The 27,987-nt window shown below is 48.2% G+C and overlaps 2 protein-coding genes across 8 annotated transcripts; both read left to right on the forward strand.

Annotated features, from left to right (window-relative positions):
* RAD51D (RAD51 paralog D) lies at positions 1 to 4,071 on the forward strand. 3 transcript variants are annotated; one of them, XM_031591796.2, is made up of 11 exons: positions 1 to 125; positions 418 to 524; positions 608 to 669; positions 804 to 922; positions 1,560 to 1,641; positions 1,741 to 1,875; positions 2,183 to 2,278; positions 2,404 to 2,494; positions 2,746 to 2,816; positions 3,027 to 3,194; positions 3,657 to 4,071. In XM_031591796.2, the coding sequence occupies exons 2-11, from the start codon at positions 443 to 445 to the stop codon at positions 3,732 to 3,734; spliced, it is 984 nt and encodes a 327-aa protein (XP_031447656.2). In that variant the 5' UTR covers positions 1 to 125; positions 418 to 442; the 3' UTR covers positions 3,735 to 4,071. The 3 variants fall into 3 exon arrangements, with proteins under 3 accessions (XP_031447656.2, XP_031447655.2, XP_089978715.1); XM_031591795.2 differs by having other exon boundaries at positions 16 to 125; positions 394 to 524; XM_090122589.1 differs by having other exon boundaries at positions 47 to 65; positions 394 to 524.
* On the forward strand, positions 1,764 to 27,956 carry RFFL (ring finger and FYVE like domain containing E3 ubiquitin protein ligase). Of its 5 annotated transcripts, none has more exons than XM_090122586.1 (7): positions 1,764 to 1,875; positions 19,082 to 19,266; positions 22,840 to 23,244; positions 24,510 to 24,593; positions 24,910 to 25,117; positions 25,998 to 26,021; positions 26,278 to 27,956. In XM_090122586.1, the coding sequence occupies exons 2-7, from the start codon at positions 19,087 to 19,089 to the stop codon at positions 26,457 to 26,459; spliced, it is 1,083 nt and encodes a 360-aa protein (XP_089978712.1). In that variant the 5' UTR covers positions 1,764 to 1,875; positions 19,082 to 19,086; the 3' UTR covers positions 26,460 to 27,956. The 5 variants fall into 5 exon arrangements, with proteins under 5 accessions (XP_089978712.1, XP_031447650.1, XP_031447651.1 ...); XM_031591790.2 differs by lacking the exon at positions 1,764 to 1,875 and adding an exon at positions 5,944 to 6,100; XM_090122587.1 differs by lacking the exon at positions 1,764 to 1,875 and adding an exon at positions 6,333 to 6,444.
* Positions 27,957 to 27,987: the final 31 nt, after the last annotated feature.

Below are 27,987 nucleotides of genomic sequence, written 5' to 3' on the forward strand. Positions count from 1 at the left end.
ACAGACCGCTAGGGGGGGTGCAAAGCCCGGCAGCCCTTCCGCAGCCCGCAGGAAGCAGGAAGGGGGTTGGTATGGGACGAGGTTCGGTACCAGTGGCATTTTAGGGACCCCTCGGCCACCCGTAGGTGCGGGCTCTGCGTGGCTCTGCGTGGCTCTGAGCGTTCCCGGACACGCGTGGGGCTGCTGGGGAGGGCTCGCCCCGTGGGCACGGTGATGATTGCGTGTGTGGTTTGGGGACGGGTGGCACTAAAGGGACCCACTTGGGGTCACGCAGCATCACTGCGGTGTGGGCGGCCCCATGGGGATGCTGCGGGATGCATGTCCCCATGGTGCACCGCGGTATCCCCGTGTACATTATGGTACCCCGTGGGTGCCCATCCCATTTCCCCACAGGTCTCTCTGCTTCCATCCCTGCAGCGCTCCGTCCCGTGGTGCCGAGGCCATGGTGGTCCTGCGGGCCGGGCTGTGCCCTGGTCTCACCGAAGAGATGATCCAACTCCTCAGGGCAAACAACATCAGAACTGGTAACTTGGTGGGGGATGTTGGTTCCTGCCCCTTTGGGGTATCACCACATGTTCCACCCTTCTTGTTTCTGTGTCATTTGTAGTGGTGGACTTTGTGTCATCAGATCTAGAGGACGTTGCCCAGAACTGTTCCTTGTCTTACAAGGTATCGGGTTATCCCTGAATCCTCCCTAAACCGGGCACTCACAGCTCCCTGCTTGGGTGGGCTTTTCTGGAGGATCTTCTGCAGGGCACGTTGGGCTGTGGGCTTCCTTAGTCCCTTTACAAACTGTCCAACAGGCGCTGGTGGCTGTGCGCCGTGTGCTGCTGGCCCAGTTCTCAGCCTTCCCTACCAATGGTGCAGACCTCTATGAGGAGCTCAAGAGCTCCACTGCCATCCTGCCGACCGGCAGCTCCAGGTGGGTTCCCAGTGAGCTGTGATGTGATGATGCTCCCTGTGTGCTCAGTGTTGTCCTATTTGTCTCCAGCAGTTGTCACCAACCCCAGCCTGGCTGTGCCCATTGAGAGCAGAGGTGACTTTTCATGTCCTGTGGCTGTGAAGTCAGCTGGTGTCTGTCCCCTGAGGGATGACACTGCTGTTGTTGTCCTTGCAAGAGCCTGCACATCTCTTGGAATTGGCTGTATGTCTCAGTTCTAGACTAGAGAATGTGCTGCCCTCAGCCTTCCCCTTGAGAAGAGAGTTATGGATCTGGGAGGGTTTGGAGTGATGATTTCCCAAGGCTGGGCAAGGAGATGACTTGCTCTTTGTTGCCTAGGCTTATTTCTCTTTTTCCAGTCTCTTTGTTGGCTTGTTACAGTGGGGATGCAGAGAAACTGGAGATGTTCCAACCTGGCTCCCAGGCTCTTTCCCATCTCAGCATGATCCTCTTGCACTGCAAAGCTGCTGCAGCCCACGGTGTATGGATTCAGGGCTGGAGAGTGGGAGCAGAGCCCAGGGCTTCTGCCTTTGGGAAGTTGATAGGTTCTGGTACGTGGAAGCACTGTCCCCATTTTGTGGATGCACATTAAGCATCCTGCCTTGTGCTCACCCCACAGCTTGGACCAGCTGCTGGACGCAGGGCTGTACACCGGGGAGGTGACAGAGCTGGCAGGAGCACCAGGCAGTGGGAAAACACAGGTGAGTGGGGCAGGGGGTGACCTGGCCTGGGGTCGTGGACACTGAGGGCTCTCACTGTGCCACAGGTGGGCAGCTGATGACTGGTCCATACTATTCCAGGTTTGCCTCAGCATCGCGGCCAGCGTGTCCCTCGGCCTCAGGCAGCACGTTGTCTTCCTTGACTCCACAGGGGGGTTCACTGCCTCCCGCCTCTACCAGATGCTCCAGGCCCGGGTGGAGGACAAGGAGGAGCAGGTGAGTTATGTGTTTTTCCTGCTTGTGTGGGCAACAGTGCACCATTGTCCTCATGGACTCTGCTGGGCCCATTCCTACTGAGGCTGGGTGCTATTTTTAGGGGAGAATGGGAGAGCTTGATTCAGTCCCTCACCCATTGCTCCTTGAGCTGTGCTGCTGCCATCATTGCTATGGGGACAACAGTGTTCATGGGGTGGTGTAAATATAGGAGAAATGAAGGCCCCTGGCTCTGTGGCACGGGCAGGAGGGACGTGGGCATGCTGTGCATGCAGTGCAGGTTTCAGGGTGACACTGCTGTGTGTCACAGCTGGAGGCCCTGCAGCGGGTGCAGGTGGTCCGTGTGTTTGACGTCTATGAGATGCTGCGTGCCCTGCATGAGGTGCGGGACTGCCTCTCCCAACAGGTAAGGCCTCCAAGTTCCTCTCCTTGACAAGTGTCACCCCATCCCAGGGATATCCAAGCCTCAGTGCAGCTTTAACACCTCCGAAAAGTGTTGCTCAGTATTGCATGGTTGATTTTGTTCTGCAGGTGGGGAGCTCGGCTGGGCCGCTCAAGGCAGTGCTCATTGATTCAGTGTCAGCCGTGCTGTCCCCACTGCTGGGTGGCCGGCAGTCAGAGGGTGAGCTTGCCCCTGGGGGGGGGGGGGGGGGCTGATTGCAACGTGCTGGAAATGGTGTGAAGGTGCTTATGAACACTGTATCTAAGGCTCACACAAGTCCAGCATCACCATTGGGCTGTTGGGGGTGGGTCAATGGTTGGACTTGATCTTCTTAGAGGTCTTCCAACCTGAGTGATTCTGTGATTCTACCTCTGGGCTGCTCCCTCTGTTTGGGTTGAGCTCCCACCCACCAACACCTGCTCAACCTCCAGGCTTGGCCATCATGATGCAACTGGCCCGGGAGCTGAAGACATTGGCCAAGGAGTTCAGCGTGGCGGTGGTGGTGAGTGCTGCTGTCTGTCAGCCTTCCTGCCATGGCAGGGAGCCCTGGTTTGGGAGCCCCTGGTGCAGCTGTTTGGGCTGATTGGTTGGAGGGGATGGCATGGTGACACTGAGGGGAAGGAAGAGCTTCACCAAGTGACTACTTAGCCATCATCTCCTGGTGACCTCAGGTGTTTCACTGAGTTTCACAGCCTGTGTGTGTACGTGGCAGGTGACCAACCAGGTGACAAGGGACAGCAGCACCGGCGCTCTCAAGTCAGCACTTGGCCGCTCCTGGAGCTTTGTGCCCAGCACCCGTGTGCTGCTGCAGGGCAGAGCAGCGCCGTGGGAGGAGGGCACTGCTCCACTCACTGCCTGCTTGGCCAAGTCACCGCGCCAGGTGGGCTCTGGCTATGGAAAAGGGAGGTGTGGGTGTGGGTGTGGAGCAGTGGGATGCAGAGTCAGCCCCCACAGGGGTACACACTGCAATGGGAGAGGGGCAGATGTGTGCTATTGAGAAAGGCACCTGCTGCCAGCAGCCTGAGCTCTCGAGTTTATTCTGCTAAATGAGAAGCACTGCTTGCAACCTGGGTCAATGTGTCCTCATGCCCATCTCACTGTCAGGGTGCTCGGACCTGCAGAGATGTGATCCTGTGCTGAGTAATGGCAATAATGGTGCACCTGGGGTCTTATCAGAGCAAAGTGTACTAAATTGCATTTGTTCATCAGACCCTGATAAAATGAGGGCATTGGCAGAAAGAAGTCCTCAAGGGGCTGGGACTGGGGGCTGCTTGGGGCTGCTTGGGGCAGGTGCAGCTTGTGCAGACTTAGCAGAGTTGAGCTCTTCTGTTTCCTGCTGCAGCCAACAGGGATGCAGGTGCAGCTGGATATTGACAGCGATTGTGTGCAGGAGCAGAGGCCAGTGACTCCCACACCATGACCCTGATGGGGACGGAAAAGCAAATGTCAAGGTCTGAGAGAGCTGTAAAAACCATGCAGACGCTGAGCACAGACTGCCTCTGAGTCCCACAGCACAGAACAGCTCCTGTTCTGCCCTGTGAGAAAATATGCATGGGGTTCCCTGGAGAGCTCTCTTGGCACATGTGTGGTTGGCATGGGGTAGGCAGGTCCCCTCCTCTGCCACCAGTGGGACTGTAACATCCTTGGCAGTGGCTTGGGATCACAACCTTGCAGTGGTTTTGTTCCCACCTCATAACTGCTGCCTTGGGCAGCCCATGGTGCTCTTGGTTGAGAAATAAAGGTGTTGCATACTTACAGTCCAATGCTGTGATTCAATGCATGGCAAGTTCTGCTTAGCTTCAGATTTCTCAGTAGTGCTTAGCATAGGTGGGATGAGTTAGTGAGCAGGGATGCAATGGACACTGGATGTGACCCCATCGATTTAACAGCCCTGCAGCGTTTTGGAGCACTGTTGTGCTGCATGAAGACTAAAATGCATTTTAAAGTTACATTTTTGTGCTTCTCTGGGATTTCCATGCCTGGGGCTGGTTATGTTGGGGCAGTTTTCCTGTCTGCAGGAACTCACAGAATGATCCTTATGAGCAGGGGGGCTGTACAGAGCCATGGTTTTGTCTGGAGCAGAGGGGTTTTCCATCTGCCTCCTTCCCCTAAATCATGGGAGGTTGCAGTCATCAGCCCCACGTGATGCTGGGTTTGGGAAATGCTCCTTCTGCACTTTGTCACTGTGGGCTGTCATGGGATGGTGACTCAAAGGGAGGGGAAGGGGAAGGGAACAGGGAAAGGTGACGAAGCTGCACTGCTCCAAAGCTCCTGGTACAGCTTGAGACTTTCATCTGCTTGCAGTCTGCTTTGTGCCCTGCTGGGGCAAGGTGTGCAGGGTGTGGGGTTTGGTGCTGTGGTCCCGAATTCCTGGTGATGATGCTGTGGGTTCTGTGTGCCATTTGGCATGGGCACAACGATGGCTTCAGGTGACAGCAGTCTGTTACCTATGCTGGAAAATCTCAGCTTCTCATTCAGGCTGCTTTGCCCTAAATTCTCATAATAAAAGTAGGTCAAAAATAGTTTCTGACCTAAAAATCCTAATTCAGCCTTTCTCCCTGTGCTCAGCCAGGCAGTCAATCCTGGGGTCAGCGCTTGGCTGTGCCACTGCAGGTGGGGATGTCCCTGCTCTGAGCCCCATTACTTGCACTGGCTGCGGGGCTGTAGGGCGGAGTGTTTGCCCTAGATGTGTGTATAACACATACGTTTGGATACTTTTATGTGTGTATATATGTGTTATCTGTATAGGTGTGCATATATCTATTTGGGTATGTGCCTGTCTGCACACATACAGGGGCACAGGTGCGTGTATGTTTTTGTATGTTCTGATACAGTGGTTAGCATCCATGTCTGTTCAGTACAAGGAAGACAGGGAGCTGTTGGAGAGAGTGCAGAGGAGAGCCACAGAGATGATAGGGGGCTGGAGCACCTCCCCTACGAGGACAGGCTGAGGGAGCAGGGCTTGTCCAGCCTGGAGAAAAGAGGGCTGAGGGGTGACCTCACTGCAGCCTTCCAGTACCTAAAGGGAGCCTGCAAACAGGAGGGAAATCAACTCTTTGAAAGGGTAGGTAACAGCAGGACCAAGGGGAAATGGTTTTAAGCTGAGGGAGGGAAGATTTAGGTTGGATGTCAGGGGGAAGTTCTTTCCTATGAGAGTGGTGAGGTGCTGGAACAGCTGCCCAGAGGCTGTGGATGCCCCGTCCATCCCTGGAGGTGTTCAAGGCCAGGTTGGATGGGGCCCTGGGCAGCCTGGGCTGGTATTAAATGGGGAGGTTGGTGACCCTGCATGTGGTGGGGGGTTGGAGATTCATGATCCTTGAGGTCCCTTCCAACCCTGGCCATTCTGTGATTCTGTGATTCTGTGATAGGGGATTGGGTAGTCTTTAGGTTCCTTCCAAGCCATTCTGCGAGCCTTTGAGTAAATGTATGTTATCACGGACTGGGGACCTGGCTCCAAGGCAGCACACAGTCACACCGCGCTGTCCCTGCGCTGTCCCCGTCCCAACCCCGCGTTGCCCGGCCGGGGTCTCGAACCCGGGGTCCTGCAATCACCAATCCCCTCTCGGCCGCTTGAGGGCGCCAGGGAGACCTCCGTGCCGCAGGGGGGCGGGCCCTGCGGGGGCGCGCAGCCCGCCGCTTTAAGGCGCCGCTCTGGCCGCCTTCTCTATGGTCGGCCGCGGCGCACAGTTGCCATAGCGCCGCTGCCGCGCGGAGCGCAGCGCTCGGGGAGGAGCCGCGGCCTGGGCCGGCACGGGGCCCGGCGCGGGACGGGGCGCCGAGGGACAGGTGAGGCGGCGGGGCTCGGGGGGCCGGTCGGAGCGGGGAGGGAAGCCGCGGGGGACCGGTGCGTGGGTGTCGGAGCGCCGGCCCGGCTTCCCCGCTCGGGGTGAGGGGCGCGGATCCCCTCGCTGAGGTCCTGCGAGGGCTGCGGGCCCGGCGCAGGGAGACCCGAAACCGGGGGCAGCGCCTTCCTGCGGGGTGAGCGCGGCCCTCGGCTCCTTCCCGGCCGTTCTGCCCGCGGGGCGGTGACACCTGCCGGCGCTCCGTTGGGATGTGAGCGGCGAGCTGCTGCCTGCGGAGATCGCTGTGACATCGGCGCGGTGTGTGAGCCTTGCGGCGCTCCGCTCAAGGTGCGTTCGGGGCGACGTGCGACTTGCCGGGACGTAGGGGTGTTTTTTATATCTCCTCCTCCTCCTGGCCCGGCTGCGGTGCTGTGTGAAGGCGGTGCGGGGCTTTGCAGCACTTCTCCCTTGTTCCCAGGTTGCGTGCAGAACTTCCCGTGCTCTCGTTCTTGGAGCGGTCCTTGCAGCGCTGGGCTCAGGGATGTTATGGGTTCTTTGCAGTTGTTCATCACTGTGATTCTTTTTCGGTTCTCCCTTTGGTTAGGATGGGTGACGGCAGGTGCTGCAGGAGTTGCCCTGTTTTGTGTGTGACAATGTAGCAGGTTGTGCTTAAAAGCTGTGAGCCTCATATTTTAAATTAAGCGATGCTTAAGGCATGTCGGTGGCGATGTGAAAGAAGAAACAGTATTTTCCCCTTGTTGTCGTTTCCACTGCCACCTGCGTTTCTGCAGGGCTGGGAAGGGGAACATGAAGCTGTTGGCTCCGAATGCGTTCTTATGGTTTCTAGGTCCTGTCACACTCCATTGCACCACGCTCTCTCTTTAACCCATTTTGCATTCACAGTAGTTGGGAGGAAGGTCTCTTCATTCTCAGGGACCTTTGCTTCTGTAAGCATAATTATGTTCAGCAGAACAGTTGGGTCTAATGAATCCAAATGACTTGCTCAGGCTATTGTTGTGTTTTCTATTAGGGACAATTCTCTCTGCTTGCATGAACCCTGCTGCAGCTCCCCAGCTGTAGCCCTCTGCAGTGTGGGCGTCCCCCCAGCTGGTAGCCATTGGGCTTAATTAAAAGCTGATTGCCATCACACTGGTGTTCGTGGATAAGTGCTTAACAGCTCGGGTTTCTTTAATAGCTTTAAAGCCATAATTTAGATGCAAACTCTTCAGTCAGGCTAGAGCATGGATCTCCTGCGCTACACATAGAGGGGTTATTAAAAGTGGTGCTTCAGACTTTACAGCTTTGGGAAGTGGGCAGGCTGCTCATCAGTTGCAGTGATCCGTTCCTGCTGTCCTTGCTGACTCACCTGGGGCTGCACCTGATGCACAGCTGTGGTCTGCATCCTCACCTCCAGCCAGGGGAAATGCTGTCCCTGTGCTGTGCCCGTTGGCTTTGCTGGAATATGTGGAGGAAAAGAAACCTTTTGTTAGGTGTAGGTCTCCTTTCTGTCTCAGAGTGCACTGTTGTATGCATATAGGGTGTCTTGGAGAGTCTGCTCTCTAAAGCCTTTCAAAGGCCCTGAGGAGTATAGAGCTTGATCCAAAGATCAGAAATAAGCAACTCCTGTGCCTTTGAACCAGCTGCTTAGGGGTGGAAGGGGGTGAGAGATCCTTGTTTGGAGGAGAGGCAGGGAGGTGTGTGCACCTCTCTTAGTGAGGTGAACTGGTCAGGAACTGCCCTTAAGCTGGATGAGAGGAGCTGCAGGTGTGTGATAATGAGCATGGGGAACCTGGTGCTCCTCTGTAGTCTGAGCTGGGAAGGAGCATGGCATGAACTTGCTTCCTGCAAACCCCCTTTGCCCTAGCACCTGTTTGTATCCTCCATACTGTGCTGGTTTTCCTCTGCTTCCCAGTGAAGGTCGTGGCAAGAAGGCAGATTAGTGCTTTGAGCTCACACCAGCTGGCACTCAGGAGCCTGAAGGCTCTGCAGGATGAGTGACTGTGCTCTCCATCTCACAGGTGGGGGGAGAGCTGGAGTGGGAGAATTGCACTGCCCTGAATTGATGTCAGAAGCAGCACTTGTCTGCAGGCTGGGTTCTGTCACCAGATGGTGCATCCTTCTGAAAGTGGTTATTCAGTCTTCAGAGAACACTGCCAGGTTGAAAAACCACAGTTTTCTGTAAGAGACAGAGCATGGCTGTCAGATTGGGATCTTACATTTTCGTTTTCCCTTCTTTCTTAGAGCTGAGATCTTGTTTCAACTTCTTAAAGCCCTCCTTGGCTTTTTAGATCTATGTTCCCATGAGGTACTACTTGCCTTAAAAAGAGTTGTTGCTTTCAGAGGGGCTGCTTATTCTTCTCTGTATCTGTATCAGCTCTGAATTCTTCATATTAGTGGTCCTTGATGTCACTTGAGCCTCAAGTAGGCTTTGTGCTCCAGCAAAAAAAACCTCAGAATAAGATTGTATTGTACTTCCATGTTGACTCAAATATTAATATCAGCTTTCTATTCTTTTCCTCTTGACACGTTTCCATATTCAGAATGCTGTGGGAAATCTTTGAAGAATGTTGGTAAGCAGTGCCTTTGTGGAATCTTTTCCTTCAGTCTCCAGACTGATGCTAGGAGAGCACATGGGGCTGGAACTGCTTCTGGGGAGCTGCTGTACTGCAGGGAGATCCCCTCTCCATGGGACTGCCAGGCTGCATTTCATAAGGTCCACTTTAAAGAGGAGTAAACTCATCAGATGAAATGCTTTCCTTTCTAGATCCTTGCGTATGATAACTCTGAGGACAAACAGGCCCTTGGTTTCCAGAACAGATTTCAAAACGGCAAATTATTCCCCAAAAGAAACGCTTCCTCTGTTTAGATTAACAAAATAATTTTCCTTCTTGGATCCTTGAGCCCCTTCCTATACACGCCTGCCTGCTGAGGCGGCTGAGATGTCAGGCTTGATAGATTATCAGAGCTGTTTTTCAGTAGTTAAACAATAATGAAACTGTTGTGCTGTCGCGGGGGAACACTGTGCTCTGTGTGCGGACTTCGTCCTGGAGAAAGTTTCAATTGTTCCATGCAGGGCTGTTCTGAAATGCAGCTTCTGTGGCTGCTCGCACAGCTGTCCAAACTGCGGGCTGCCTTGCGGCCATCACACGAGCATTACCAAATAGTTTGGAAACAGTTTATTTTTCAGATTCCATATAAAGTGTGGATTTCCTGGTCCCTTTTGAGTGTATAATAAAAAAATGGGAGTTGAAGGCGGTGTTTATAAAGGTGCTCAGGGAGCACAGGACTCGGGTTTCTCCCAGCTGATGCTTGTGTTACTCACACTGTCTGTTTCTCAGCATGGGGCTTAGTGGCTCCTGTGTGTATTTCTGAGTTGGTTACTCAGATGCAGCCTCTGTGTATCTCTCCATGCACAGCCTCCCAGGTGAGATGTGTAATCTCCTGTGCAGGAGAAATGTGAGAAGGAGGTGATGCACTGTCAGTAAAAATAGATTCAAAGCCCTCAACCTCCTTTTCACTGGCCTTCTTGCTCTTTTCCTGGTGCTTATCATAGCATCACAGAACAGTTGGAGTTGGAAGGGACCCCCAGGGGCCATCTGGTCCCACTGCCTGCAGTGCACAGGGACACCCACAGCTCCATCAGTGCTCACAGCCCTCCAGCCTGACCCTGGAGGTGTGCAGGGATGGACACCATCGCTCTCAGAGCAGCCTGTGCAGTGCCTTGTTGCCCTTACCATTCTTGGTACCAGCTTCTCTGAGCTTAAGACAGCTTTTTTGCAATTGAAATTCTCGTTTCATTTATTTCCTACTTCACTCAGAATGACATCCCTGAAAAGAATTGAGATGTTGTTTAGCTTGCTGCTGGCGTCTCCGCGCTGAATTGCAGTGCCTACAAAATGTGCATAGGGAATGCAGCTGGAATTCAAAGCACCAGTAAATGACTGCTTGTACACAGCAAAGCAGTGCAGTTAAAGCAAAGCACTTGCAGCATTTCTTGTCTGCCCTGGGAGATGGCTTCAACCTGCAGAGAGCTTCATCTGATAGCAGGGCTGATTTCATCTCTGAACCTTTCCTTGGTGAAAACCTATTTAAAGAGCTTCAGACTGCATATTTTAGAGATACGAAATAACAACTTAATAGGGTTGTATGGGTTTTAGTTTCAATTCACTTTTTTGCTACGTTAGATGTTATTTCTGTCACACTTGTAAACAGTGTATTCAGCAGTGGACAATGAAGTCTTTTCATACCACAGAATATAGTCCAAACCCAAGCCTGGTTCATGAAAACCTGGCTTTGTGCAGTGAGGTAAGGTGATCATCCTTGGAACCAGTCCTGTCTCCTCGCTGGGTTTTCAAGCTGTGTAACTTGGGAAGGTAATGCTATGGGAGTCTGAGCTTGTTCCTAGGTTTGGGATGGGACTCTTGATAATACAAGGTAAGGCTTTTATTGCTCTGCCTGGATAACAGATGCAAGCTTGAAATTTGATCTGGAATGCGTGGCTGTAGTTCCTAAATTTCTGCCAATTAAAAACAAACATGAAGAAAAGGATACCAGCTCTTCCTGTCTGCTTGGTCCATCAGCTTGAATGCTCATTATGGGGGAAATAGCATGCAAGTATTTAGCAAACCTTCTGAGCTATAAACAAAGTGTAAGGAGGTCCAAGTACATATTGACTGTCAGCATTTCTTCCCAGGCTTTCTTCTGCAAGCTGTGGTGTTTCTCTGAAAGTATCTAACAACATTGTGGACATAGCAATGCCTTGAAGAAATAATGTTAATTTGAGTTCCATTAACTGCATTGTGTTGGGGGAACTGAGGCACAGAGCACTGAAGTGACCACATGCAAAGGTCATCTGCAGTGGAGCTGAAAACTGAAACCAGGAATCCTCGCCCCTAGTTGTCCCTTGTTATTTATTCAGTGACTAATCTGAAAGCAGTTTCCTAATGGAGGCTGTTGAACTTCAGGTCCTATTTTTCCTTAAGTAGTTTTTTCCCCAAGTCCAAAAGTTCATCAGCAAAAGAAGGGCTTAGGATGGGAGCAGGAGATGTCGGGCTGGAATGCTGGGAATGATGCTTGGGATCTGGGAGCAGGAGTGAGGATGTTTGGGTTTGTTTATTTTAAGTTCTCCTTGTTAATAGGCAGTGTGAAAGCACTAGGCAGCATAATATCTTCTCTTCCATAGTAGTTGGTGTTTTCTTAATGCCCTGACACCAGGTTCTAGTCTAATACAGAAGTCTGATCTCTTGCTTTACAAACAAACCTGGAATGGATAAAAGTGCTCCTCCCAGTTTCAGAGAAGCAAAATGAAAATAGGATAATGTTTGTGTGCTGCAAAGGGTGGGGGGGGACCAGGGAGAAATGCAAGAAAACTAACTCCAAACCAAAGTAAACTTAAAAACAAAACAAAGGCCCCACAGCTGGAGTGGAGCAGATTTGTTGGTTTATAAAACTGAGTGATCTTTGGAGCACTGACTCAGGATGTCTGAATGTCTGGGCTTGCCAAGAGCCACGAGCTGAAATGTGGACCAAGTCTGCTGGTGCCATATATGGGAGATTTCCTCTTGGTGACAAAGGTTTTGGGTCTGAAGGATGTGAGTTCTTAAAGGCTGATTGAAGCTTTTATTATTTAATATTTTCTCAGTCTTTTCTGTATATTTTCTACAGGTAGGATCCAACAACCACTTCAACAATCCTGACTCTGCTTTGGTCAGTGTGAATTCCAGCTGTGCCTTAGCAGTGTGCTGCCCTGTGTCTGCTGGCAGTTTGCACAGATGCTTCAAGTGTTTGGCCCAGGCTTTAATATTCTGCTGTAATACAAAGTGGAGATGTAACAAAGGAAGACAGCTTTCTTTTTTTTTTGTCATGAATTTAGCTGCAGGGTAGAGAAACAATTTCTTGTATGCAAGTGGTCTGTGCTGATAGCATAGGTGAGATCCCCTGTGAGGTCTACCAGCATCTCCATGGGATGTTTTCCCTCCAATCTATCCAAAACCAGTGGGCAGTATAGCTGCTGGGTTTATTTAGGTGTGTTTCAGTTTGAACAAAGCAAGATTTCAATCCCCAATGGTTTGGGGTTATGAATGCTTAATGTTCCTCAGAGGTTGAGGCTGAAGGAAGAAGAGAGCCACGGTTCCTTGGCCACTACTCTTGTTTGGTTGCCAGCTTGGGAACCTTTGTGCCCTAGAAGCAGGTCCTGCAGGCGGTTGGAGATGGGCTGCTTTACATCATCCTTCCTGTTGACTGCTGTAAGTAGTTCCTCTTAGTTCTGCTGGCAGACAAGGGTGGTGAGGCTTGCACTTTCCCTCAGTTTTCAAGCTCTTATACAGGGTTGCATGTAAGTTTCGGTTTCAAATGCTTCAGTGCTAAATGAAGGCTGTTTGGCACAAGAATATTGTTAATATCTATGGAAATGCTGTAAGAGAGGAACTTCAAAGTATCTCTCAAGCTTTCACCTTTAACAGCTTACCACAAATGAGGGTGGGTATTTCTCTCATTGCCTGCAGATGAGCTGACTAAGCCATAAAACTGATTTTTGGGTTTCAACATTTCCTTTGTTGTCTCAATAGCAATACAAAATACTTGTATTCAGTTTTCTTGCTTCTCAGTGCTGCAGAATACCCTGTGCCCACCTTTCTTTAATTGCCAACAAACTCAGATATTCAAGTGAGCTAGAGAACAGAGCTTTCACACCATGCCAGCTGTGATCATAGAACCATTCAGGTTGGAAAGGAGCTCTCAACTCCCACCTCACCCCACTGAGCCCCCTGACCACATCTCCATGGCTCTGGAACACCTCCAGGGATGGTGACCACCCCCCACCTGTGCCCCTCACTGCTCTTTTGGAGAAGTTTTTCCTAATATCCAACTTGAAAACGTGGCATTTTTCCTATCTCAGCACCTGGTTTGGATTTGAATTCAGGTTAATTTGGAATAAGTATAGCTGAGAAATGAGTAAGTGATGTTTGTACTTGTTGTGATATGCCTAAATTACATACATTCATCTTTTTCAGCCTAGGCAAATAAAAACAGTATTTTTTTCTGGCTGCAGCTGAACAGGTGAGAGGTTGCCTGCCAGTCTGCACAGATCTCTGCTGCTATTTTACTGCACAATCATTCATCTCACATGTATGGGTTCCTTGGGTTTTTTATCTTTTCTACTACAGGTTTGTGGAGCAAGGGGGAAGGAGTGGGCTTTGTGTGTTGGGAGTTCTGAGGCTGTTTTCTAGTTTCTAAAAAAAGATGTGAAGTGCACTGCTTAAATAATAAATCTCAGACTTCCCCTGAGAGGTGGTTTAGGAGGCTTCCAACTGGCACTGTAGCTCATCAGTGAGCACTCCTGATCCTGGGTGTCTGAGATGGATGTAGCAGGTCTTGAGAGCATTGATGCCAATTACAATCCCAATTTCAGACAAACCTAATGTAGTTCTGAATGCTAATACAGTACCACCTCCAAGAGAAGCTCAGCTGTTGGTTGAGTAAAACTACAAGGCTTGAGATTGTGCTTAAAGCTTTCTATTTTGGGAGCGGCTACTCTGAGTACTTCATCTCTCCAAATCTTTGTACCTGATGCCCTAAGTGGGACAGGGAATTTGAGTGCTCCTCACGGTGATGTATGGTGAGATGCATCTTGCTTGCTGTGCACCCATCCTGCTGAAGTAAGCTGGAGGAGCTCTGCCTGGGGTGATGCCTTGTTCTCCCATCTGCCTCCCCTGTACTGCTGTGCTTCACTCCAAAGATGAACTGTTATGAGCACATCACTCACAGAGTCAAAATGGAAGGTGGTGGCCCAAGAGTTTCAATAGACATAGCTTGATGCCTTTTTATTTCAAGTGGGAATTTCAGTGTTATGATGAAGATGCACACAATGTGCCATTCTCTCCTCCCCTTTCTTCTCCACCCCTGTGTTGCCCCCACCCAGAGGAGCATCACGAAAGCCATGCAGTGATGATTAGCTTTTTCCTTGTTGGAAACTGAGGTCATTTAAACCTCTTCCTCTGAACCCATGCAGTTATTTTAAGTTTTCAGATTTTCATTTAGCAATTCACTGCTATATATTGTCACTACAGTTTTGGCAGCCTGAGAAAAACAGCTGCATGAAATGAAATCCAAGAAAGACTTGTGATGCTGTAAATGAAAAGAGGAAAAAATAACAGAGCACAAGCCAGCATCAATTTTGTCCTACCATAAAAAGTACTGATCGAAATAGTATGCAGCGATCTTGGGTTTCTGGGCTGTTGACTGCTGCACTTTTGGCAGAGCTTCCACTTTTGCTTTCACTTCTGCATGTTGGATAAAGACTGCAGACGCAGGTACATGCACACAGTGCCAGGCAGGTATGGTAACAAAATGGAATACTTTGGAATCTTAACTTTTCCAGAATTTTCTTTCTTCTCTTTCTGACTTGGTTTGTGCATCTATTGCAGCTGACCTCATCTCAGGTGTGTATGTTGAGCTAATGTAAGAGTGCACCATGTTTTGTGTTGGAAGGGAGACAGGCTGTCAGATCCATTCCTCTCTCCAAATAATTCGAGGCGAAGGAATTTAAGACAACGTAGGTAAGACAAAATCTGGTCTAGAAGTAGTCAGTCACATGGTGGTGGTAAGTGCTGGGTTTTGTGCAACTTTCTGATGAATGTCACTGACTTTTTGCAAGGGAAAAAGCAGGCTGTTATTGCACTGCCATCTTGGTAGATGTCTGGAAACCTAATTAGAGTTAATAGCAAGAAGAACTGTTACCTAAATGTTTTTCAATATGTGCAGTGTGACTTTAGGTCAAAATAAATAATTGAAATAATACACAACCCAGGTATCAGTTCCTTTTAAAACAAAACAGGATTTCCAAAGTCCTCATTTGGGAGTTGGGTGAAGTCATCTGGCACAGCCTGTGGAGCAGGACAGCAGGTGGGTGCTGTGCAGTTTGGGTGCATGCCTTGGAGCTTGGGGACTTTGGAACAGTCTTCCTGTGCAGTGCTGCAGGAATCCCTCAGCTTGCTAAGAGCATTCTTCCAGTTCCCCAAGGAAAAGGTTTCAGAGAGGTGCTGGAAGTGCAGGTCTTTGTGCTGTAGCAGTGTTGGGGGTTTGCTGATGGGCATGGTGCTCACACTGACTCCACCTTCAAACTTCTAACAGACAGAACAGCAGCAAGTGTGGGGCGCAGTCTGCTTGTGAACTGTAGCACAAGTGCTGATGGGCATTGCTGAAGCTACAAAGTAATCCTGGACTGCCACCTGTATTTTTTTTCATGATTGAGATCTCTAATTTTTAACTTTTTCTCTTTTTAAGCAATTTTTCTGAGTGCTTATACTGCAGATGATTTACTCCCTTGTAAACTAAGTGGATAGCAATATAAAAGGGTCTCTGTCTGCACAGTGGCATCCCGTGTGCAATGTAACTAGAGAATACTTTGATGTTTTACTGTTGGAAGCAGTGATAGCTGAGCACAGCCACGTTTCAGCAGTAGAGCAGTGCTGGGCTCCTTCCTGCACAGTTCCATGCCCTGCCCCTATGGGTTGTGCTGTTTCCTTTCTGCTCTGTGGTGAATGGATGTCACTTCCTTGATTAAGATGCTGGTGTGCAGCCAAATTGCCTTCCTCTGGGCTCGTGTGCTCTGAGGAGCAGCCCTGAGCTGTGCTCCTTCCTCAGCTGAGTGCAATGAGTTGAGTGCCTCCTGCTTCCCCTGCAGCAGCCTTCCTACCTGCTCCACTGAGCTGCAGGAGTGTGGCTGTGGCTGTTGGAGGAGCTGAAGATGGATTACCCAAAAGCACGAGCTATGCTACCAGCCATGAGCCCTCTGCATCCTATGGGGAAGGTGTAGGCAGTGTGCAGGCACAGCAGATGTGCTCCTTGGTGTGCAGAAGCTACCATGAAATAACCTGGATGTTTGCTTCTCTGAGCTCACTGCAGACTGGCTGGAGTGCTGCATCCTCTTTGTTGCTGGCTTTCTTAGGCTGCCATCCAAGTGGCTGATCAGAGCAGTCACGTTTGTCTTCATAAAGACTGTCAGTATAGCAGACTTGAATGAGCAGAGATGAGCAACATTGAGTCTTTCTAGAACAAAATGTCAGCCTCTTCATCCAAGCTGTTGTGTTTCTAGCAGTGATACAACTTCACTTCTACAGATGCTGTGCTCAGAGGACAGCCTGCCTGCTTGCCTCTTGTGAGTGCTGCCTTTGACTTTCCCTTCTGTCCCAGCATATGGTTTCTCCCATTCATTGTAATCCAGGTCTGTGTGCCTGTGACATAGACTGATAGACTGAGTAAATGTCACTTGATAACAGGGCTGCAGAATAACCTGCTCAAGTAAATGCTAATTTGTGCCTGAGGAAGCAGTGACTTCACTTTTCAAGTGGTAGGTTCTTATTGGAGCTAATTTTAGCAGCACATTATCAGTGAAGGCTTAGCCAGTGTTGTTTGTTTTTTTAATGAGCCATTATAGTCTGCTTTTAATGAGGCACCAACTGATTAACTTGTTAAACTTCAGCCATTGCAGAACAGGCTTCATGAAAGTGGGATCTGTTGAATTTTGTGGGGGATACAGCATGGAATAATAACATAAAAATCACAATTAAAAAATGCTGGAGGAGGAGATGGATATTCCCAAGTCACAGTGACTTGTTGGGCTTTCTGAACACATTTGAGCAGTCAAGCTGCTCTTTGTTTTGCATCTCCCTCCCTTTTTGGCACCCTTCTCTGTTTGCAATAACTTCAGGGGTCGGTGGTGGCTGCAGGACTCCTGGGAGGAGGAAGACTTGCTGGGACTTCTGCTCACATGGGAGCAAAATCAGCTGTTGAGGCAGTGCTGTTCCTTTTGATCCCTCCACTCAAGAGTCTCCTTGGTGCCACTGTGCTCCTTTTCCTACATTCCTGAGCAGCCAAGCACACTTAGAGAGCTCTAGTAAATGGAACCGAAAGCTCAAAGATTGTGAGAAATGTTGGCTTTGTTTGCTTGGGTCCCTTATGGTTTGCACTCTTGTAATAAATAAATAAAATAAATCCCTTTTCCTATTCAGACATCAAGCCATACAGCTGGAGCCCACCTTTTGGTAGAAACCCATGATGCATGTGTAATAAATCCTGCATGTAGACAGACTGCTGCTCCAGCCAGGAAGGTGTTGGCATTCTTACTGCATATAGAGTAAGAGAGATGGTGAGAGCTTGACTTAAAATACTGAAAGTGAATGTAGAAAGCATCAAAACCCAGGTGTGCATTATGAATACCATCTCTGATAGCGTATGGGATGAAAACTTGAATATCAGTGATGTTTCCTCTGGGATGAAGTAGTGCTTGCAGGTCCATACAGAGCTCACGGATGTGTAGAGCTGGTTGCCACGCGGGTGGCTGCGTCTGCATGCCCAGGCAAGGCTGGTTTTAATCCTGTACCCCCACCCTTGGTTCTCACAGGTCCTGCAGGTGCATGGTTCAGGGCAGCCTGGCTGCCTGCAGTTACCTGCTGCTTGCCTTGCAGTTCAGCTTGCGCTTTCCCAAAGGTGTTATCTGCTGTCATCCTGCAGCTGCGTGAGTGAAACATCTGTTTTCTGCCATTGGCCTCTGTGAGTGCTGTATCCAGGAATAATGAAGACTGCTGCTGTCAGTGCTGCCTGCAGTGTTGACTTGCTGGCATAGCTGACATCTTTTCCTTGAGTTGCTGGAGAATTGGTCGTGTGGCTGTCACACATCTCCACAGTGACTTCAGTGGAGCATCAGTCAATGCAAGCCCTGCATGCAGGCAGACTTATTCACAGAGGTTTGTAAGTGATTAAAACCTGCCATACACTACTGCAGGCTGTAGCTGTGTGCCTGTCTGTGTTGTGTGAGCAGCTGTCGTGTTTCCATGTGCTCCCATAATGATGGAAAGTGTCTTTGGGAAAAGACCCACGGATCAGAGGCAGTCTGCTCAGTGGCTGTTGTCAGCCTTTCTGTTTCCCAGCACTGACACACATCAGCTGAATGTGGAGCTGTGTTACTCCATCCTGCTTTGTGCACTCCCTTGTTTTTCTTCCTGACGTTTGACATGTTGCAGTGTTCCGGAGTGAATTAGTGGGCTTGTTAGGAAAACAAAGTGTTGGGGGTGGGCAGTAGCATTTGTGTGTTGTGCTCTCGTGGGTGGCCTCTGGTCTGTGGGGGTCTTTGAAGCAGGAGTGCTCGCCTGTGCTGCTGCAGGGCCTGGGGATGCTTGTTTCCCTGTGCAGGGATCTCTCCTGTGGTTTAGATTTGCAGTTTGTAGGAACAAGCCTCCAACAGCACCACTTAAAACACAAATTCAGTGCTTCTGCATGATGTTGGAGTGTGTTACTGCCAGAGAAGGGCTGATTGCTTGAATATCAGTGTGCAGAAACTAACTTTGTGATATCTAAAGTGTGTGTTTTGATTGCAGTGCAGAGCTCATGCAAATGAGTGATGTGTTATTGCTGTTCACGGAATGTCTCTGTGTATTTATCAAGTAGTAATTACCTCTGCTTATCCAGGATGACAGTGGTGGCATATAGAAATGAGCACCAAGCTGACACTGCAGCACTGCTGTTGGTGCCTGCAGGGCTGTGTGGCACTGAGAGCCTGCACTGCTCTCATTCATTCTCGTGTATGGTTGTAAACAACTGCATTTAAGCTCATCTTCCAACGCTGCAGTGTTAGGCCAGGGGCTGCAGGGCAAAGGCAGAAGTGCAGAGGAGGCAGTTTGTGCTCTGTTCAGCAGAACGTGGTGACATGTGGTGTGTGCTCTGAAATGCCCAGATGGATTCTAATTCCTCTGTAACTCCCAAAGGAAATTGCCAGCAGTGATTCTGGAATACTTCTCCATGGGTGGTCTAAGAAGGCAAAGCTGCGTTTTGTACTGAGCTGTTGGGATTTTAGGTTGTGTGTACATGTCAGTATTTGGCTTGCAAGAGAACAAACAAGTAATTGTGTACAACTGTGTTCCCAAATAAGTTAGTGGAAGTTAATCTCTGATTTTTCTCAAATTACTGATGCTTTCTTTTTCCCTTTCAGTTACTATGTGGGCAAGCTGCTGTAACTGGTTCTGCCTGGATGGCTCACCTGAGGAGATGCAGGTGCCGCAGGGAGCCCGTGCCCAAGCCTACTCCAACCCTGGGTACAGCTCCTTCCCATCACCCACAGCTTCTGAGCAGAGCTGCAAAGCGTGTGGGCTGCACTTCGACAGCTCCTCGAGGAAGGTGAGTTGTAAGAGTTTTCCACGGAGCCATTGGTTTAAGGGAATGGTCAGTTTGCAGTGTGCCCTGTGTCTCCCCCTTAACTACAAAGAGCCAACATGAAGAGAAATGAGTGTTCACTGGGGGCATCTGATTTGAGAATACCATATGGAAAAGGGCAGTCTTGTCTTTGCTTCTGTGTCTTGTTGTCATTCTTTGGCAACTAGCTGACATTATTAAAGATGGCGTAACCTCCATCTTGGCTTTCCTAGCTGTAATCACTTAGAGGAGCATTACGTTCAACATTAACTTTTAATTTGCTCCTTAAAAAGAAAAAAAACATTGTACTGAGAAGCATTGTTGTTTATCTCTGCTTTCATTAAAGGAAAATCCATGTATCTCTTCCAAGCTACTATTGCAAACTAAAAGTCATAAAGGTTTTTTGAAGCTGTGTGTTGCATTGCTGAAGCTTGGTGCCAAAAAAAAAAACCTAATTCATTTAATCTTGTTTGTAAACCTCATTTGTGAGCATACTGATGCCAAAATAATTGTTGCCACAAGGTCTTTTAATTAGACAGCAAATGCTGCCACCAATGTTATTGGGGTGTGGTGGTTCCTGTAGTGCTGCTCGAAAAAGCTTTGAGTAAAGAAAGCTGTTCAGAGTCCAAACTGCTGCCTCAGTGTGTGATCTATTTGTTCATGGAGGCAAATAGCAGAGAAGTGGTAAGTCCTGGTCCAGCTGTTGCTTTCTACTCTTAGAACAGGGATGTTGAGGAACTTTCACACTGGGAAGTGCTCCAGAAATCATTACAGCTTGAAATCTGGGGGTGTTCCTCTTGTATGTACTCTCAGGCTTTTCCCTGACGTTGGGCAGTCTCTGAGTCAGCTGGGAATAGTGCAAGCACTGCACGTGGCTGTCGTAGTGCTGTCTGTATGCTGTGGTGTCCTGTGGGACAGCCCAGTACAGCGTGTGCTTCTGTCTCAGCTGCTCCCGTTCTGTGCTATATGTGAAAATGTGTGAGGCTTACATTTGGCATTGTGAAGGGGGGTTCCTAAGCCATGGGCCACTTCTGCCATGCTGGCTGGTGGGCTGGATCTCAGGGGCTGACTGGAGCTGGATTGCTGCAGGTGGTGATGCAGAACAGCTGCAGGAAGGCTGCTCCAGATGGGGGTTTGACATAAAGAACTGTATACACAACTTAGAGGAAAAACTGACATATTTATAAGCTGTCTTAATTCTTTAATTCTGTTGATATGGACCAAGCCACGTATGAAGTCTCTCTCTGATGCAACAAGACCACAGAAAACTGTGTTTTGTCCCAGGAGAGGCAGTACTTCTGAACTCCAGTATCCAGCTAATCCTTGTGCTGGAATACGATGGGTAAAATATGAATTCCTTATGCATTGCAGACCACGTGGATAACTTAAACAATGACTTAAACTTAGTTAAAAAGGCAGAATTATGGTATTTCAAGTACTTGAAAATTAAAGATAGTTTTGATTCAAATTCGTGTAGCATGGCACCTACTGAAAGGAGTGGGGTAGGGAGCATGTGAGCAAAGCATGTACTTGTAAGATGCTCTTAAGTAACTACTGGAGCATCATTAAAAGATGTAAAATGTAATTGTGGAAGCACAGGCTGGGACGGCTTCCCCTTAAGATGGAGAGCAGTGGGAGCTGATGATGGTCAGAGACCTGGTTGTGTTTTGACTTCTTGAGTGCATGATAGATAACTGGGGCTGGCTGTGGCATTGCTGTTTGGAAAAAGCACGGTGCATAACACTTTGTGCTGCACTCATAGCTGTGATATCTGGGCACAGAGGCACAGTTTGGGGCTGGAAGGTCCTTGGCTGTAGAGTGTGTTCCTTTGCAAGTCAGTGTGGGAGTTTGAGCATGGGGGAGGCTCCTTTCAGCTGGAAGCAAGCACAGTGTGTATTCATGTTTGTTTTTTTTTCCCCCCCTCAGTTCTCCTGATGGTTGTCCTGCAGAGGGTGGATTGCTGGGAGAGGGAAGTGCTGTCTGTGTGGTTACTTCCCATTCACTGGCCTTCCTGCAGTGCTTGTTCTCCCACTGCAGCACAACCAGAATGCTGTCTCTACCCTGAAACTTCTGAGTAACTGCATTGCTCCTGCAATCCCAAGGTTTAAAAAAAAAGTCAGTTAAAAGCTTCTAAAATGTATTTTTCATAATGACCAAGCTACAGAACGCTTCTCAGAACTGGAGAAGTGGAGATGCCCTTCCTGCCTTATTTGTGACTGATGAAGGCCTCTTTTACTTGCCATTCCTCCAGGGAAAAGCAATTCTGAGATGAGTTTCAGGTTTGTGTGACTGGGGATTCCCTCTGTGCAGAAGTTTCCTTTGGTGGTAAATCTGTGGGTTGGCACTGTGGGGCTGCCAGGCTGCAGAGAGGTTCAGGAGGAGCTTCTGTCAGCAGGAGCTGTGTTACACCTTGTAACACAGGGCATGCATCTGCTGTCTTTGAACTGTGATGTTAGAAGTGTTCTTGAATCACAAAGAGCAATTTGTGAAACTTTTTTCCCAATCATTTTCTATTTGTCACTCCCCCCAAGTCTTCATGGGCATTTTTTCCTTGCAGCACTCCAAAGGGTGAGGGTGCTCTGAGCCATAAACAGGAGGGAGAAAGCTGTTTCTCCATCCTGAGCAGCTGTAGAAATAAAGGGTGTAAATCATAAAGCCCAGAACCTGGGTGGTGAGGCTAATGGTCTCTCTGAAGTGCATTTTTACAGAAAATGCAGGGTTTGACTTTCCCAAGTGTTGATCAGTTTTTTCAGATGTCAGTGTGGATGGTGAGTGGTTGGAGCTCCTGGAAATTGAGCCCTGGGTGATGACATCAGAGCAGGGGGAAATGCATGCATTAAACAACAGAACTTGATCTGAAAAGCTTTTAAACATCTGAGGCCTAATATTTCCAAAAGCTCCAATGCTTTCTGCCTAGCACTAATTCCCGCACACTGTGCATGTCATAGAAAATAAGTTGGTTTTGTTGCATAAGAGTTGAATTCTGTTGTCTATCAGTGTAGGCCTTGCTGTCTCCTTTTCCTCTTACAGTGAAAACATCCATGACTGCGGTGAAGTGGATGGGAAGAAAGGGCGGGAGGCAGTTGCCCATAGGAAGTGAGAAATGGAGATGTGTTTTAAGCAGTTCTCTCTCATGCTGGAGCCTTCCTAATGCACAGACTGGTGTTTTATAGGCAATGCACAGCTGGCTGGGCTTTACTCAGCAGGCAGCTGCCTTGCAGGTTCTTGTGATTTCATCCGTGGCCTCAACTGGATGAACAGGTCTGGATGAACATGGATGAATGTGGTGCAGAGTTATTTCAGAATGAATTCTTTCCTGGGCAGGTCTCTGGTGTGAGCAGTGCTTTTCTATGAAAGGATTCCAGCTGTCTGCTCTTAGCAGCAGTCCTTCTCATCTGGGAGCAGCCATACAGACTTGGTGCCACTTATCAGTGAGAAGGGTTTGATGGTGCTCTGGGGGTACAGCTCGCTTTGGCTTCCAGGTGCCACTGCTGTGGTTGCTGTGCTGCTGTTTCAGGGCACGGCGGGTTTGTTTGATTCTGTTCCCTTCTTTGCCAGCATATCTGCTTGGACTGTAAGAAGAACTTCTGCACATCGTGTTCAAGCCAGCCTGAAGGCGGCCCCCTGCTCTGCCACCTCTGTCAGCGCGTCCGAGCCACAGCTTTCCAGCGGGAGGAGCTGATCAAGATGAAGGTGAAGGATCTGCGCGATTACCTGGCGCTCCGTGAGATCTCCACCGAGCTGTGCCGTGAGAAGGAGGACCTGGTGTTCCTGGTTCTTGGCCACCAACCAGCACTTAGCCAGGAGGAACAGATGAGAACAAACCCGTTTCATACTAGTGCCTCTGGACAGCAAGACTTTGTGATTCTCCCACCACCCAGCGCAGCCTCTCCTACCTCACACGACACATCCCCAGTGTCTGCAGATCCCATCTCAAGCTCGCTAGCTCAGGAACACCAAGAGGTACAGTCTCCAACCAGAAGCATCTTTTGCAGAATGGTCTGTCTCTATTTTAAGATGCTGTACAAGGTTTTCCAAGTAGGCAGTGTGCTGTGGAAGTTTAACATTAAAGATATCTGCTTAAAAAGCAGGTGCATGGATCTGTCTCTGTGCTGATGTTGACAAATTTGACAACCATTTAACTTAATATTACATACAATTGTTATTGTTCTTTGAGTGCAAACAGTCCAAAGCAATCCTGCATCTGGAAATGCTGGGAAAGAGTGCTGTGAGATGGGCAGGGTTTTAGTGTCACCTGCACCCAGATCAATAGAAGACAAAGCCCCAGCTCTGTTGCTAGTCTCCTGTTTATGATGAATGTTGTTGTTCTGATGAACCTTGTAAAGGTTTGCTTTTTTAAATTGATTTTTTCTGTTTGTCTTTCTGCTATCTTGCCTGGGAAGTTTACACAGTGTTTGACATCTGCTCCTGGTCCTGTTACATAAGTTAATGGGCATGTTTACTTCCTGTAGACCAGAGCAGTGAAAGTTGATGTACTATTTACCTTGTGCTTCCTCAGCAGATGTCTCTAGTACAAAAAAAATCCCAAAATGGTTTAAACAAAAAAAAACACCCACAAGTATTTAAAGGGGCTTTTTCATTTTCCAGTTTCATGGATGTTTTGAATCCCGTTTTCTTTAACCTTTGTACTCTGTACCCTTACTGCCCTGTAATAATTTCAGCTTCCTTTCTTGACTCGCAGGACATCCTGCTACAGTTCAGGTCCTCTTTTTGTTGATATTCTTATTTTGTTTTGTAAACATTAGCAAGTCACCACTTCCCTAAGTAGGATGGTAACATTACAGCCAGCCTCACTTGTCAGCAGGGAAACCAGAGGGGAATGACAGCTGAGGGGCAGCCAGCTGCAATTACACTGCAGTTCCTTTCACTTTATTAGATGATCAGAGCAACTGCCCCTTCTTTCTCCAGTGTTGTTTCTGCTGGTCCTCCACTTAGTATCTCCTATTTTTCTGATCAGAACAAGCTGAGGAGGTACCTGTAGTCTTTGAGTAGTCTTTCAGATGTGGTTTTAAGAAGAGACCTGCACTGATACCAATGTGCTGCACAGGAAATACTTCTGTCAGCATGCCTAGTTTTTTACTTGTGCTGCCATTTGTCAGTCCAGTGGGTGTGTGGGGGGGTGTTGCAGTTATGCTGAACTGTAAAGCTAATTTCCCTCTGGACAAGCAGAAATATGGTGTTGGTGAAAGCTTTATTTCCTCTTTTAGGGAATTGGGTATGTGCCTCCAAGCCAAGTTGGTATGACAGGAGTTGAGAATGCAGCAGAAGCACCAACAGAGGAGGAGACACAGGTTTGTGTCTTAGAATAAGACAAAGAACAAGGAACACCAGGTTTCCCAGGTTGTATTTGCCACCACAGAACCACTACTACAGAGATGGGTGGCTAAACACAGCAATTTGGACTGAACACCCTCCCAGCCCCCTTCTTTAGCATCATCTTGTCCTTCACTTACAGAACTGGTGTCATGTGGATGCTATCACCATAGGAAAGATTCATTTCCATCCTAGGATTTGTATTTCTGATAAATTCCCACTATCTGAAAGTTCATTTAAATTATAAAGCTAGGTGTTGAGAGCAAGAATCATTCCAAGTTTTTTCCCTTTCAGTCTACTGACTCAGAAGATAACCTGGTGCAGGGGAGGAAGGCTTCTCTTTCTGATCTAACAAGCATTGGAGACATCAGTGAGTTGTCTGTGCGACAGCTGAAGGAAATTCTTGCTCGCAACTTTGTCAACTACAAGGGCTGCTGTGAAAAGTGGGAGCTGTTGGAGAGGGTGACTCGGCTTTATAAAGAGAAAGACCTCCAGCATCTAGGTAAGAAACTTAGCAAGTGTGTATGTGTTTTCCTTTTCTACAGACAGTTGCAGAAGGGAATAAATTCTAACACCACTTCTTGCAAGTGAGAATAGAGGTTTAAGTTCTAGTATACACATCATAGTGAAAGTATCTCAACTACTGATCAGTTTCTAAGTGTTAATGAGCAGAGCATTGTGCTAGCCATGGAGGGTGACTTCTCTGTAGTAGCAGTAAGGGAGAACCAGCTCAGGATTTCATATAGCTGTGGCAGATTGTGCATGTTGCTGCATCACCCACAGATCAGCTGATCACAGCTGCTTTCATCACTTGACTCATGGTAACAGGCAGAGTGAGCAGGAAGGTGCCTCACCATAAACCTCTGAGATGCAGCTGCTCTGTTGAGAGCAGGCATGTGGTCAGCAAATGGCTCCCATTGCTGAACTGCTGTGGTTACCTGGACTTTGGTTTCATTCACCTTATCACAAAAGGGATCTTCCTTGTGCTCTCTGCACAGCTGACTGATGAGAAGACAGTGGTGTGTGCTGAAAGAGTGTATCTGACTTGACTTTCAGGTCCTGGTGTGCAGTTTCTGGTAATTAAAAGCCAAAGCCACAAAACAAAAAACACCATATACTTAAAATTATTTGAAGTAGAAGCATATAGCAGTGTCATATTTTGCTGCATTTTGTGCTTTTGAAGGAATGTATCCTTTCCCTTTGATTACTGCTACCTGTTCGTGTGCATGTGTTCAGCTGTGTTTGGCAATATGGGTAGATTGTTTAACACCAGAGAAATTGGCACAAGGGGCTGCTGAAACTGCAGTGATAGTACTGCTTGAGGAACTTTCTTCCCAGTTTTTCTTATTCCCACAAAATAATTTTCTCTCTTTATGTTGCAGTTTCTGACACCGATGATCAAACTGGTAAGTAATATATTCTGCATGTTGCTTCATTTGTGTCATTGCTAAGAATCTCAGTGCTACCCCCTCCATTTCTATTGTGCAGAAAACACTGTGAAAGCTAAAGCTTTCCTGCTGATGGGAGCAGCTATATACCCACGTGAATACAGATGCAAAGGGGATTTCTTAAAGCTTCAATATGTGAATGTATCAGAAGCTGTGGGATAAATGCAACTCGCAGACTGCACAGTGACATACCTTTGCTCTCTTGTTTACCTAGGTGGTGCTGGGCTTCCTGGTGTAGAGGACAACCTCTGCAAAATCTGCATGGACTTACCCATAGACTGTGTCCTGCTTGAGTGTGGCCACATGGTCACCTGCACCAAGTGTGGAAAGCGGATGAGTGAGTGTCCCATATGCAGGCAGTATGTGATAAGGGCTGTCCATGTCTTTAAGTCCTAAGTATGCATATGGGAGACTGATGCCTTAAAGCCTCATCTTTTTTAGAGAGAGGGGTGCTTGCTACAGAAAGTTAGATCAGAGATTAAGATACAGGCCCTACTGGAAGTAAGCGAAGGATGAAGCCTGGGGAATTGCCTACTCAAGCCATGCTTGCCTGTGCTCTTTCCACCATATTGTTTTACACCACAGTGCCTGGACTCCCTGGAGCTTATTGTCAGCAGCAGACAAATAATTAGCAACCTCCATTCTAGAGTAACTGGATCCACAGGTGGGACAAATGGATGCCTAGCTTTTCACCATAGATCCTGGATGTTCCTACTTCTCACTGAATATAAAACACAGTAGACTGTGGTCTCAAAGTGACTCATTTTGCTGCTATTGAATGTTGACTCTACTGTTGTGTTGGACAACACACCCATGACAGCTTAGTTTTCAAGGAATAAAATCCTAGTTTTTTTTTCCCCTAAACTTATTAGCTGCTTTTGCTTGCAGGACAGGCAGATTGCCTCCAATTTCCATCTTCAGAATAAGCTTAATTCTAGCCTAGTAGGGTTATAGAGAAAATGTATTGTTTTATTTGAAGATGGACTCTGGATTACTGAAAAAAATAATGGGTAGTGAAAGACCATGGAACATACAGCTTTACCTTGCCTGGTTCATTGTTTGTGCCAGGACAGGGACATACAGTGTGCTGCTGTTGATTTGTTTGACTTTGTAGGTTTCCTTACAATACAGGTCAGCAGTCAGTTCATGTGATTAAGGAGCTAAGAATTCACAGCTTGAGTATTTTAGATTTTGTGAGCTAGAGTAAGACTTCTATTGCTACACAATCATAGTATAGGTGATGTTAGAAGAGAGACTGGAAAGAAACTTCATCTCCCTTGAATCAATAAAATGAGAAGTGATCATCATTGCAGAAGCTTCTGTTTACTACAGCCCTGCTGCATTAAGAGTGCTTGCACAAGTATGTATTTTGTGATTGTTCTGCTTGTGAGGGTGGATAAGGTCTGTGGTGTGACAGGTGACAATCACAAGCCCTTGGAGCTGTCCTTGTGAAGAGTTTGTTCTCTTGGAGGCCTTGCTAGAGAGAACAGATGGGCATGCAGTGGCCTGCAAGGGCTGGTCTATTGGGCTCAAAGTTCCAGAATTTTGATGCCTTGTCTTCTGCCACTGTGGGACTGCATACTGTTCCAAGTAACTTCTGAACTTGAGTACCTTCTGCTGCAGGTTTTTCCTGCCCAACTTTCCCTTTGATCCATGTGATAAAACTAGATCTCTGTGTGGGTGTCAAGAGTGGAATAGGATGAAACAAGTCTGACTTAAATCTTCTGGACTGGAAATGCAGTTACAGAAGTATCATTAAAGCCATCTTACTATCTGTTGAAGCAATGTTAGATAACAGCAAATCAAACTTCTGCAATATTTAACATGCAATCTTTAATGCTGCATGAGTGGCAACACCCTCAGCTGGCACAGAGCAGAGGGGCTCTGCTTTATGGGTGGGGATTATGGATTTAAGATGAAGGCA

This window comes from Phasianus colchicus, chromosome 21 (assembly GCF_987193195.1).
Source record: "Phasianus colchicus chromosome 21, bPhaCol1.hap1.1, whole genome shotgun sequence".
NCBI lineage: Eukaryota > Metazoa > Chordata > Aves > Galliformes > Phasianidae > Phasianus > Phasianus colchicus.